At 43.8% G+C, this 14493-nt stretch overlaps 1 protein-coding gene across 1 annotated transcript in view; it reads left to right on the plus strand.

Moving 5' to 3' along the window:
• Nucleotides 1–4833: 4833 nt before the first annotated feature.
• Nucleotides 4834–14493, plus strand: part of AS3MT (arsenite methyltransferase) — a 33031-nt gene continuing 23371 nt past the window's right edge. Inside the window, exons 1-3 of the mRNA XM_020790906.3 lie at nt 4834–4979; nt 5227–5258; nt 6464–6591. Of these exons, the coding sequence (XP_020646565.3) occupies nt 4979; nt 5227–5258; nt 6464–6591 (161 nt within the window). The 5' untranslated portion in view covers nt 4834–4978. The remainder of the gene's footprint in view (nt 4980–5226; nt 5259–6463; nt 6592–14493) is intronic.

A 14493-nucleotide genomic window follows, 5' to 3' on the forward strand; every position in this document is an offset into this window, starting at 1 on the left:
TACAGTGCATTGAAAACCGATTAATCCCATAACAGGCCGTTTTTGTTCCATTTTGGTTTTTTTCTGGTCTGTAAGTCAAATCTCAGTCTGCAAGTCAAACCTAAATTTTGCGGCCAGAGAAGTCTGTAACTCAAAAAGTCTGTAAGTCAAGCCGTCTGTAAGTCAAGGGTCCACTGTATACTAATCTGTTTCAGCATTGAAAACAAAAAAATCTTGTGACACTTTAAATACTAACATATTTATTTTAGTGAGTTTTGTGATACAGTCTGCTTCCTCAAACATTTGGAGTACAATATTTAAGCCACATGTTTATATACAGAGGCCAAAACCTTCGTACGTAGCTGCAGAAATGACATAGCCTTTGGAGCAGATTGCCCCAAGAAATCATGGTAGAACTTACCATTTGCATGTTGAGTCAAAAGACTCACTATTGCCCCAAGTTAAGAAATCACCATAGACATTACCAGTTGCAAGCTGGGTCATAGAACTCAGTATGCAACTGATAACGTCTGCACTGATTTGTTAACTTGAAACAGTTTGCTTCCAAAAGTTACGCTGTTTGTTCTATACCAGGCATAACTAGGTAAGAGGATTTAGGCCAGTGTATGTGGTTCCTCTTTGCAGACGATGCAGCCATTGTTGCCCACTCTACTGAAGACCTCCAACAACTCATGAGTCGTTTCAGCAAGGCCTGCCAAGACTTTGGACTAACAATCAGCCTGAAGAAAACACAAGTCATGGGCCAGGGTGTGGACTCTCCTCCCTCTATTACCATCTCCACACAAGAATTGGAGGTTGTTCATGACTTTGTGTACCTTGGCTCAACCATCTCTGACACCCTCTCTCTAGATGTCGAGCTGGATAAACGCATTGGGAAAGCAGCTACCATGTTCTCTAGACTCACAAAGAGAGTATGGCTCAATAAGAAACTGACAAAACATACCAAGATCCAGGTCTATAGAGCCTGTGTCCTGAGCACACTCCTGTACTGCAGTGAGTCCTGGACACTTTGTGCCCGGCAGGAGAGGAAGCTGAACACCTTCCATATGCGTTGCCTCCGACGGATTTTTGGTATCACCTGGCAGGACAGAGTTCCAAATAGAGTAGTCCTAGAACGAGCTGGAATTTTCAGCATGCATACATTACTGAAACAGCGACGTCTACGCTGGCTTGGGCACGTTGTGAGAATGGCTGATGGTCGGATTCCAAAGGATCTCCTATATGGAGAATTAGTGCAGGGAAATCGCCCCAGAGGGAGACCACAGCTGCGATACAAGGATATCTGCAAGCGGGATCTGAAGGCCTTAGGAATAGACCTCAACAGATGGGAAACTCTGACATCTGATCGTTCAGCCTGGAGGCAGGCGGTACATCACGGCCTCTCCCAATTTGAAGAGACCCTTGTCCAGCAGGCCGAGGCAAAGAGGAAGTCACAAAGGAAGCAAAACCAGGGAGCTGGACAGGGGACAGATTGGATTTGTCTTCAGTGTGGAAGAGATTATAACTCTCGAATTGGCCTCCTCAGCCACACTAGACGCTGTTCCAAGTCCTCCATACAGAGCACGCTACCATAGTCTTTCGAGACTGAAGGATGCCTACTCCTATGTGGTTATAGGAACACAGTAGAACTTATTTATTTATTAGACTTTTACCCCACCCATCTGGACTATAGGTCTACTCTGGGTGGCAGAATTGAGTTCAGAAGGTGACACTTGCTTCATTAACACCAATAATGAACTTTCTAAGTGTTGATTACATAAATATCCTAGCAGCAGGTAATCAGCCTGTGCTGAATGTCTGAGGCTGATTTTCTCTTTGAGGTGTTGAAGTGGTAAGTTTTGCTCTCAATAAGTAGTAAGTTGTGCTGAGGCCAGTGGTTTTATGGGGAAAAACAACTTTTTGATGGTGTACAAACGTATCATGAAACTGGCTTATTAATATATACTGTCTGAAATCCTCTTGTACAACTTGATGAGCAGGTAATATTACATCATTCTGTGACAGTAATATTTAATTAAATTGAAAGCTTCCTCTCTCTCTTTCAGGTTCTGAGGCTCCCTAGGGCTACATTTTGCCCTAGGGAAACCTTTGGGAGCCTTGGGATGTGGAGGCGAGCCTTTAATATCCAAACATTGCTGCCAAATTGGCAGGAGTGGTCAACCTTAGCAGTAGGATTGCAGTTGGTGATTTTTAGCTATTGAAGTCTCATGTCCTCAGGCTCCCAAAGGCTTCTCCAAGGCAGCTCTAGGGAGCTTTGAAACCTGAAAGGGAGGGAAGTAGGAAGCTTTCAATTAAATTAAATGTTGCCGTTGCAGAATTATGACATCATCCTACTTTTGTGGTGTAAAATTACATCAAGAGGATTTCAGCCATAATGTGCTAAGATGCTTTGGTTTTTATTTAAACTTCTAATTGAATATTTCCAAGTTAAGCAGTTCCTTCTCAGATTTCTCTTTGAAATTCATTTTGTGTACTACAGTCACTTTTGAGATTATGGGCACAGTTTTCCAAGACGTGGAAAACTGAATTGTTCTGAGGTTGGCTTTGTATTTTGCCTTGTATGATGTCCTATCTTCCACTGTCCGAGAGGCAGTAGAAGACAGGAGGGCCTGGCGTGCTGTAGTCCATGGAGTCACAAAGAGTCAGACACGACTTAACAACTAAACAACAACAACATGATGTCTATTCTTTTGCATAGTGATTGTTTTGTTCATGTTGAATGCAGAAGTGGATTGCAATTCACTAAAGTTCACACTGAGGAAATTTTGTTAAGTCTTAAAGGTGCCATCTGGCTTAGTTTGGTTTTTTTCTAGATGATGATTATGAATGCTTTGGATTACATTTGCTAGGTTAATATGAACATGATATATTAATGATTACTGTTCTTTGTTAATATTTTTACTTGCTTTGTTTGTTGCAAACTGAAGAGTAGCATTTTGCATCCCTCAAGATCTAACTTATATTTATATCTCTGAAGGGAAGAGATATGTTTTCAGTTATTAGAATCCTTTTCTCATTACAATATCAGTTACATAAGCTGTGCTGGAACAATGCTAGTATGTTTCTCTGTGTGTGCATCTGTGTATATACTCCTTTTGTCTGTCTTGACCTTGAACTACAATGCTTCTCACTCATTATTACAAAGGCTCTTGATTAAGGAGCTGTGGTTTCCTTATGCAATTTTCCACCGATTCAATAATCCAGTTCAGTATATAGCTGGAGAGCGATGGGACATATCTCATTTTCATAGTGCTGTACACTGAGCCAATTTAAAATCAACTGAAAAGCAGAATTGCTACTTTATACATTTAAAATATATTAGCTTTTCTTTCTCGATTAATTAGCAATGCCATTTTCTGTTCTGTGATAAAGAAGTCCTCACAATTTATTTCTAAATCACTACAACGTGAAAGGAGAAAAGTCTTTTTTTAAACGAACATGAGTTCAACATATAGCTGTGGAAAACAGTGAATGGGGTCTTGTGTTTTGTGCATAATGTTTTCTATGATGATGATTGGTTATGTAACAAATTACACCAGATGTGCAAAAGAAAGGAGGCATCAGTTTTCAGTAGGTTGGCAGAATTACAAGAAAATAATTAAAATTAAAATTGAAGAATATATGATTAAACTTTTTGGTGAGGACTGCCTGTACTCAGTGCCTGTGGAGCGCTGAATGGAGATGTGCTAGAAAACTGGTTTGAAAACAGAGTAAGGTATTGTGGATTATTTGGTTAGCTTCCTGGAACACCGAACACACATTTAAGTGCAGTTTCCATCTGTACTCTTATTGTTTACTGATTCCATTCTTAACTGATAGTTAAATAAAACAAAAACAAACAAAAGTCTTGTTTTCCATTTATGGTGATTATTGCAGTTAATTTCTGAGATATGTACATTTTTAATATGCCTATGATTTATAATGGTCGCATATGTTCTTTAATATCAAAAAGTTTATAAGATGTAAAAGGATTTGGTTTAAAATCCAATATTTTGCAATTTACTGTAGAAAAAAGTGTGTGATTCTTTTTCTGCAGTTTTATTAGCATATTTTAAGTAAGAATAAAGTTTAATAGATTGACGATCAACACAATTTCTCACAGGCCAAATGCATGTATAGAAGAGTAAAAGAAAAGCTTTGACTAAATTCAATATGCAAGCTGGCTGTTAACCAGGTCCTAATTAGATATTGATTTGCAGCACTGATATCAAGCAATGAAATATGCCGTCGGAACATATTGTATCATTATCCAAAGTACTCTACAGTAAGGTATATTGTGGTGCATTTGCAAATCGTGACGCACGAAAGCTCAGACTGAAGTAACATTTTTGATCATAATTGGTGTGTGTTTCTCGTCGCTGAAACAGACTACTGTATCAGGGTTACTTCTGTGAAGGAATGATGGTTGTACACGAGTACCAAAGACAGAACACGTCAAAACCCAAGGAAACAAGAGTAGGAGATGGGTGTTGCAGTCGCGTCCTGTGTCTTCCCAGGCTACCTGTTGATTTATTGTCAACCATATTGGGTAACGGGACGTTGGGAATTAGCAGAAGCCAGGCCCTGGATATAGAGAGGATTGAAAGCAGTAAGGAGCCAGTCCGCAACGGCAGCTGCAGGGCTGGCGCTGCACATTCATCACACGGTTGCAAGAAGGGCTCCTCAAAGCTCGGCCAGCGTCGGAATCTGGCCGAAAGATTTAGTGCGGGAAGCGGGCAGGAGAACTGCAGAAAACCCACGACCGCATCTCGCAGAGCCGGGGCCCCCACCACCCACAGAAACCAGCCATATCAGCTTCCGGGAACAGCTTGGCCACGCCTTGGGCGACGATAGGGGGCGGCCCGGCCTCGAACCGGCAATAACGAGCGCGCCCGCCCGTCTTCGGCGTAGCGTAGTTCCGTCCGAAGTATTGCAGGGAGCGACGTTTTTTCCCATAGGACTTTTATAGGGCGGGAGCGAGGCCTGAGGCAGCGCTCAGAGTAAGCTTGTGGAGCATTGGGGTGAAATGTTTCCTGGGGAGGGAAAAAACGTCCAACGTACAGGTGTTGGTGGTGGGGATAGGAGAGGGAATAGAAACCCAGTTACAATCTTTTGGGGATTGCACAGCCCTCATACGGGGTTGCGTGGATCGGGTAGGGAGGGGTTCTGATAGTCTTCCTTCTGCGACTTTGGCTTCCCACCCAAATACGAACACCACACCCCTGACTCCCTTTTCTTGCCTTGCAGTGGCTGCGGAGCGGATATACCGAGAGGTGCAGGTGAGAGGTGGGATCCAGTGTTATTGAGGCCTTAACACGCTTCATTTCTGCTCTGTCGGAGCCTGCGGTTAGCACGAGTGGACACTTCGCGTTTTCCCAGTACAGTATTTCACTACAAACCTAAAGGAGAAGTTACATATTTTATGGCCAGAGGCTTCTTTCCTTACTTGTCGTCAAGGCCTGTTTCTCTCGCCTCTGATAGAAATATTTCCTTTCAATCAGAATGTTGGCAGTGCCTTGTGGAACTTGACCAGGGCTTTAGTTGGCTGTTGCCCTCAAGTAGCTTATGATTTATGGTGACCTTAACAGATTTTTGAGGGTTTGGGTATATGCAAGGAGTGGTATATCGTTGCCACTCCCTAGTAAGTTTCCATGGCCAAGTTAAAATTTGAACCCTTTTTTCCTGAAATACTTCATCCACTACACAAAATGCCTCTTCCTTTAATTTCTTAGAAAATAAGTTCGGCCTGATGCGACAATGCAATATGTATTGCATTGGTGTACTACTAGTATTGTGGGTGTTCTGCTCGTAACGACAAGTACATATCCTTGTAGTCACACTTCCAGGCGAGTGCCAAAATGCAAGCAGCCGTTGCCCCATCTTAACAAGCCAGTTTTCATTTCCATCAGGAGCAGATCTTTTGTAAAGCTAGTGGATCTTGATTGCTCATTCAAGAAGAAGCCATTCTAAAATATTTTGTATTACAACTCGCTACAATACGTTGCTGCTGGGGAAATCTCCCTCATTACCATTTCACTCTAGCTACTTTGAGGGTTGCAGCAAAGCTTAGAGGGGAAAGAGGAATTAAAAGAGTTGGCAGATGATGCTTCCTTCACTACCAAGTATAAAGTCCTAGCACTTTGTCTATGCAAACACAGTACTACAGATTACTGTATGTATAACAAAAGATAAGAACTGGGTGAAGTGTAGCAAGTGTAGCATTTTTCATTAGCAAAAGGACAGCAAAACAATTGTTCTCAGGCATTGTCAAAGTAACTTAGTGTTTCTAAAAATATTTCAACATCATTTTAAAGGTATCCTCTGTTCACCTGTCCAACTTTTCAAACATATGCAGCACAGTTTAATGTTGTATTAATGATGACTGGAGCCTAGTAAGTCTAAGCATGGAAGTCCTTTCAATAATGTCTAGATCATAGATTGGTTGTATATGGCAGTTGTTTCTGTGTTGTTTTTCTCCCCTAAGGATTATTATGCTAAAGAGTTGAAGACAAGAGAGGATCTGAAAACCAATGCTTGCATTACTTTAACAAAGCCTTTGCCCACGTTTATCAAAGAAGCACTGCAGTGTGTCCATGAGGAGGTTTCAGCAAAGTACGGTATTGAGTTTTTGAGCCAACTCTGATCATATGAATTACTTTAAAATTGATTGTATAGAGGAGAAATATCTTTTTTAAAATTATTTTTTATCTGATGAGAAGACGTTATTTCCTCCCCCCCCCGCAAGTGTGTTAATTTTACTTTACTTTTTAATTTATTTGGACTTATACCCCGCTCGTCTAGACAAAGTGTACTTGGGGCACCTTACTGGAGTGATAAAATACAATAAAATAAAATACAGTACAATACAATCACATACATAAAAATAAAACCTACTAACAGATGCATTATAGATTATCAAGATGAGATAATTGAGAAACAAAGATCAATTAATTGACTGGAGGGAAGGCCTGTCTAAAGAGCCAAGTTTTTAAATGGTTTTTAAAAATGCCCAGCGAGGGAGCCAAGCGGATTTCCGTTGGGAGAGTGTTCCACAACCGAGGGGCCACTGCCGAGAAGGCCTGGTTTCTTGTTCTTTCCTTCCGGGCTTCTCTCGGCGTAAGGCCCCTCAGCTGTCCCTGCTGGCTTTGTTGAGTGATTCGGGTAGACCTGGGTGGGAGAAGGCGCTCTGCCAGGTACCGAGGTCCCAAACTGTGACAAACCCAGACCTACTGGGATATGTCACACAGTTTCACTAAGCTGCCACCAACCATTCCCTATAATAAGTCACACAGACCAGGGATGGATTTTTAAACAATAAAAGAATAAGGTTTATTTTAAATACAAACAGGGTAAATAAAACAATCAGGTGAATAAAATAAAGTAACGTGGCTTATTCTCACACACACAAGCATACAGTTTGGTTCACCTAGAACCTTTAACTTAAAGCACAGACCCTGAACCCATCAGTTCTGGCTAACCAACAGACCCCTGAACCTTTCAGGCTGGTACTCTGACACACAGTAGTACCCTGTCAGACACCCAGACTCCCACAACAGCTTCTTCTTCCCCAGCTGCTGCTTCGTCCCAACCCAGTGTCTCACAGTGTCTGTCTCAGCATCTCCCTCTCACACACCGGCATCACATATTTATACAGTACAGCCCCTCCTCCTGATGTCCCGCCTTCCACTCCCCATAGGATGGAACTTTCCCTCCAAACCCATGACAGACAGGTAACATCAGTGCTGTTATGTAACACCTCCCCTCTTTAAAAGTTGTTTTGTAGGGGGAAAGCTAAGGTGCTTTTCACCAAAAAACAACCTGTATAAAATATACAAAAACAGTTATACATACCATATATTATACATACTCATACTTACACTCTAAGTTAAACCATAGCACATAGGCATTTAAACATTTACCATATACATTACATTAATTTACCTTTATTAATACAAACCAATTTAAAACCAGGTACATTTTAACTTTTTGTTTTCATTATATACATATAGTCCATGTTCTTTCGCCGTCTTCAGTCTTCAGGTCTTCTTGATAAGGCGTCAGCAACACAGTTCACTGACCCTCTGACCACCTTCACTTCAAAGTCATAGTCCTGTAAGTTCAAAGCCCACCTCATAAGTTTGCTATTGTGGGTTTTCATCGTCTTTAACCATTGCAATGGTGAATGGTCAGTACACAGAACAAAATGTCTTCCCCAGATGTAAGGCTTGGCCTTCTGGATCGCGTAGACTATGGCCAAACACTCCTTCTCCACGGTTGCCAAATGTCTCTCACCTTTTTGAAGTTTCCTACTCAGGTAGGACACTGGATGCTGGTCACCATTCTCATCCTCTTGGCACAGAACTGCTCCTACCCCGCTGTTAGACGCATCGGTGTAGATGATGAACTCCCGGTCGAAGTCTGGAGCCCGCAACACAGGATAGTTGATTAACGCCTCCTTCAACCTCTGGAACGCCGCCTCACAGTCGCTGGTCCACGGGATGCTGTCATCAGCCTTCTTCCTCGTCAGATCGGTCAGCGGAGCCGCAATCTCGCTAAACCTCGGGATGAACTTTCTGTAGTAGCCCACCAACCCAAGAAATGATTTGACTTTTTTCTTGGTGTTGGGTCTGGGCCAATCACGAACTGCTTCTATTTTGGCCTCCAGGGGTTTTATCATTCCTCCCCCTACCATGTGACCCAAGTATTTTATTTCTGGGCTACCCAGCTGACACTTGCTGGCCTTTACTGTTAGCCCTGCTGCACTTAACCTCTGCAGCACTAACTCCAGGTGTATCAGGTGATCTTCCCAGGTATTACTGAAGATCCCTATGTCGTCAATGTAGGCCACTGTAAAGTCACTGAGCCCTGCCAAGGTCTGGTCCATCAGCCTTTGGAATGTGGCTGGTGCATTTCTGAGACCAAAGCTCAGGACTCGAAACTCATAGAGACCAAAAGGGCTGCAAAAGGCAGTCTTTTCTTGATCCCTGGGATCAATTCTTAATTGCCAATATCCCTTTACCAGGTCCAATGATGAGATGAACCGACAACCCCCTATGGTTTCAATCAGGTTGTCTAGCCTGGGCATTGGGTAGGCATCAGGAGTGGTTACACGGTTTAACTTCCTGTAATCAACACAAAACCTAATGCTCCCATCAGGCTTGTCCACAAGGACTATTGGAGAGGACCAAGGGCTAGAAGAGGGGACGATTATGTTCTCCCTCAGCATTTCGTCCAGCTCCTTCCGCACCTTGTCCCTATAGGGTCCCGTTACTCGGTATGGGGATACTGCCTGCGGGGGTGCATCCCCTGTGTGGATCCGATGCATCACTCCCTTCACTATCCCCGGCTTGTTGGAAAACACCTGTTGATATTTTCTAAGCAGCATTTTTAGTTCTTGCTGCTGGTCTTGGGTGAGTGCAGGACTGATCTTTACCTCCTCTGGGTTGTATTTTACTTCCCCTCTACCCTCCCAGAAGGGTAATTCAGCTTCCTCACTCTCAGCTGCTTTTATCGCGAATAAAACCCTCTGTTCCCCTCTGTAGTAGGGTTTTAGGGCATTCACATGAACCACCCTCCTTGCTTGGTTCTCCTCCTGCTCTATTAGGTAGTTCAGGTCTGACATCTTGGAAATGACCCTATATGGTCCTGCCCATTTGAGCTGCAGTTTATTCTCTCTGCAGGGCCTAAGCCAAAGCACTTCCTCCCCTGGGTCAAAGTGCCTCTCTCTAGCTTTGTGGTCATACCATGTTTTCTGTCTGACCTTCTGAGCTTGCAGGTTTTCTGCTGCCAGCTCTAGATTTCTCCTTAGGTCATTCATCAAGGTGTCTATGTAAGTCACAACGTCTTGTGGGTCATCCTGGGTGACCTGCTCCCAATTTTGTTTGATCAAATCAAGGGGCCCTTTCACCCTTCTCTGCTGTGTTTTGTTCACCCCTAAGTGTGCAGCAAACATGTCAGAGTGACCCCTTTGTAAGATCATGGGGCGATACTTTTCAGGTACCACCAGCTGACTTCTGATCCCATCTCCCCCTTTTGAGATATTCCTCAGGGTTTCTCTATATAAAATCCCCTTTTTCTCCAGAAATCTCACTGGGGTCTCAGGTGTTAGCTGGGCGTCAGTCACCTGTTCAAAACACTTTTGGAGAGTGGCGTCTGCCTTTTGCTCCTGTCCAAATCTGCTGTCTGTGGTTAAGGTTTCCACCACAGCTTCTGAACTCCCCCCACCTGCTTCCGTCTCTGGCTCATCATTACCCCCCTGAACTGTCCCTGTGGTGGCTTGTGAGCGTGTAATCACTAGCACCCGTTTCACATGTTCAGCCAGGTCATTTCCCACGAGCACGGCTGCTGGCAGAGTCGATGAAATCGCTATCCGCCAATCTCCCCTCCAGCCTTGAAAGTTGACAGGTACCTCTGCTACTGGCAGAGAGATTATCTGCCCCTCAATCCCTGCCACCTTCATGCTCTCATTTGGGATTATAAACTCCCTAGGGATGATATCTGGATGGCATAGGGTTACTTGGGAACAAGTGTCCCGCAGCCCCCTATACTGACGGTCAAGTATTCCTACGTCCACCCCTGCTGTCTCAAACAACTGAGAATCTGTTTTTATCAGCAAGCAGCGCTTTACCTCCAGAAGAGGACCATTTTCCTCAGCCTGATCAGCAGAGGCAGCTGTCCCAGACTGAGTAGCCATGGCAACAGGCTCCCTCTGTGACACTGAGCCTTGCTCTTTCTGGACACAGAACACAGCTTTTGGCTTGGTCCCACTAGAATTCTGAGGCACCATTCCTTTTAGCTGCTTTAATTTTTCACACTCTGAGATTAGATGACCCTTTCCCTGACAGAAATAACATTTTCTAGTGTATTTGGATTCTCTCTCCTCTTGTTTCGGTTTTCCCTCCAAATTCTGAGGGCTTGGTTTCATGCCTGAGGGCTTCCCTTCACCATGGGCCCCTCCCCCTTGCTGGCTTTTCCCTGGTCCCTGAGAGTACTTGCTGTAGGTTTCTTTGGGTTTACCTACAGATTTCCCCTCACCCAAGGGCTTTCTTATTTGGGAGATAAAATCCGCGATTTCTGCGGCTGCTGCCACAGATTTCGGTTTCCTTTCCCTCACCTGGAATTTCAATTCCCCCTGCAGGACTGAATAGAACTGTTCCAGGGCTATCAAGTCTTTAAGCTGCTCATAGGTCTCTATTCCCTCCTGCGATAGCCATTTCTCAAGCAGCCTCACCAATTGGGCCCCCACTTGGGTAAAAGTCTGTTCTGGTTTCTTGGTGAGGGACCTGAATCTTTGTCTCAGCTGCTCTGCATTTATCCCATGTCTGGCAAACACCAGTTTTTTAAACTCTGCAAAATCTTTCATCAATTCCTCAGGCATCTCGGCATAAACCTCAGCCAGGCTACCACTGATTAAAGACCGCATGATGGTCATCTTCTCAGTTTCCCTTACTGAGAAGTCCACAAACGCTCTTTCCACTAAGGAAAAGAACACCTCAGGACAATCTCCCTTGTGGTACACAGGGAATTTCTTCAGGTCAGCCTTAGACAATTGGCCTCCCTCAGAATCCCTATTGTTATTATTGTTCTGGTTCATCAGTTCCAGTTTTCTTAATTCAAACGCCATTCTCTCTCTCTCCATTCTTTCTTCCCTCTCCATTCTCGCTCTCTCTAACCTTTCCTCCATTTCCCTCACCCTCAGTTCATGCTGTTGGGCTAGGATCAATTTTCTGAGTTCTGGGTCTTGCTCTCCTGTGCTGTCACCTTGCACTGAGCCAAATTCCTCCTCAGAACCTTGGTCAATCTGGGGGTCTTTCCCTTCACTCATTTCTGCTACTTGGCTTCGAGTCAAGGGCATAACCCCCCCCTCAGAACCGGCGGCTTTAAAAGTCAAGCCTCAAAATAAAACGACCACTTTTTTCCTTTTTGCCTGAGAACCAGCTCTCCCTAGAGATTGCTGCTGTTCTTCAGCACTAACTTGCAACAGTATCAAGTCAGAGCCTACCCCCCTCTGCTGGGCCTCTCAGCTGGCAAGCTAGCTCGCTGTTGCTACGCAGTTTTGCCTCAGCTTTTTCCCGCCAAAACTAGGCTGCCTCAGAGCACCTTAATCTAAGTCTCCCCAGTTGGCACGTTCTTCTACTAGCGCACCTCCCCGTGAGGTACACCTAGAAGATTACCTACGCGCCTCAGACTGTCCCTGACTAGACCCCCCTTGCTCTGGGCACACTTGCCAAGGCTTTGCTGGACCACTGGACAACTGGACCAGTCGTATCCCACACGCTGGACACCAATCAATGTGACAAACCCAGACCTACTGGGATATGTCACACAGTTTCACTAAGCTGCCACCAACCATTCCCTATAATAAGTCACACAGACCAGGGATGGATTTTTAAACAATAAAAGAATAAGGTTTATTTTAAATACAAACAGGGTAAATAAAACAATCAGGTGAATAAAATAAAGTAACGTGGCTTATTCTCACACACACAAGCATACAGTTTGGTTCACCTAGAACCTTTAACTTAAAGCACAGACCCTGAACCCATCAGTTCTGGCTAACCAACAGACCCCTGAACCTTTCAGGCTGGTACTCTGACACACAGTAGTACCCTGTCAGACACCCAGACTCCCACAACAGCTTCTTCTTCCCCAGCTGCTGCTTCGTCCCAACCCAGTGTCTCACAGTGTCTGTCTCAGCATCTCCCTCTCACACACCGGCATCACATATTTATACAGTACAGCCCCTCCTCCTGATGTCCCGCCTTCCACTCCCCATAGGATGGAACTTTCCCTCCAAACCCATGACAGACAGGTAACATCAGTGCTGTTATGTAACACAAACCATTTAGGGCTTTATTCGTCATCATTAAAACTTTGAAATCAATGCAGAAACGAATGGGCAACCAGTGCAAAGTAGCCAGGGTGGGGGAGATATGCTGATATTTCTTCACCCCACTAAGGAGCCTGGCTGCCGCATTTTACACCATTTGAAGTAATATGAGGTGCAATAGAAAGGATAGAGCTGTAAGCTTTAATGGGCAGATTAATCACCACCAATACAATAGTTTGGTTCTGGAGTGTCAGTATAAAAGAAAAAAGACAGGAAAATAACAGTTAGTTTTTAGGGCCTAAATTATAAAGTAATAATACCTGTTCAAAGAAAAACTTTTATGCCTGTAATATAAGAAATGCAGATCTGTATTAACTGATTGGTCAGTTAAAGTATGGATAATTTATTGATTCAGTTCCATAAGTATTGTGGTTGCTTAAGTCGTGATCTCCATGAAGAAAACCTACTTTTTTTGTAAGATAGCAGTACTTGTGCAAGCAGTGTGAATTTACATTTCTATGCTGTTGGGACTTTCTGCTGAATAGCATACTATTGTCTCACCAGCCAACCTAGGAGTCAGCAACACTTAGTGGGATTTCTTTTTCTTTTTAAAAATTAAATATTAATAATGTTAACAAAGAAGTGAGAAGAGGTAGAAACTAACAAACAAAACAGATAGTTCCGAGCAGTCACTCATAGAAGCAAAACTTCACCTGCATGAAGATACAGTATAGGGGGCAAGGTTCTTGCTAAGCTGGGCATGCGTACAACTCTGCTTCCCTCAACACAGCTCTCTTCTCTGTGCAGCAGTTGTGTTCGGTTCTGGTTGTGACAGAACCCAGCGTGTGGGGGGCGGAGTCATGCATGCACACAGGGGCGAAGCCCCGAGTGCAAGAGGCGGAGCCCTGCCCAGTGGGATTGAAAATTAGACGGTGCGGTGTATTGATGGGGGGGGGGTCAGACCAAAGTCTATTGTTTGAGAGGGAAAAGTTCAACAATCAAAGGCCACTCTTCAAGAATTTCAGAGGATCTGCAGATTGGCCATATGGTGACGAGTCTTCATTTGCAGATAAAATAAATGGATACCATATAGCAGCAAATGTATCTTCTCTTTTGCTTTCTTTGTTTTAGATGCCCATTTCTCAAATACTGTGATAGATCAGATGCTCTCAGATCAATTATGCACATTGAGACCTTCTTAAGCTTTGCAGTGCCTTAGCAATAAGGTCTGTTTTTGTGGACAGTTGGATAAGACAAAATAAATTGGCACCAACGTACTCTCTAATTTTCAGTCCCATTTGGCAGGGCTCCACCTCCCTATAATGATTTTGCCCCTGAGCTTGCATGACTCTGCCCCCCACACATAGGGTTCCTTTGCGACCAGAACCTAATGCAATTGCTGTGTGAAGGAAGACAGCTGTGCACAAGGAGGCAGAGCATGCGCACGCAGGGGCCCAGCTTAGAGAGAACCTTGTTTGGCACTGTTTGTTTAATTGTAAAGGTGACAGATCTATGTAATTGATGTGGGTCAGAGTACTCTTATCATTATCTACCACTCCTTGAATATGTTTGTGCTAATTGGTATGAATATATAATAGTGTGATCACTTTGATTTCAAAAGTATTAGCCTATGGCCTAACTGTTCACTACTAGTAGGAGAGTACTGAGGAGAAACAGGTGAAATC

The sequence above is a fragment of the Pogona vitticeps genome, chromosome 3, assembly GCF_051106095.1.
Source record: "Pogona vitticeps strain Pit_001003342236 chromosome 3, PviZW2.1, whole genome shotgun sequence".
Lineage (NCBI taxonomy): Eukaryota > Metazoa > Chordata > Lepidosauria > Squamata > Agamidae > Pogona > Pogona vitticeps.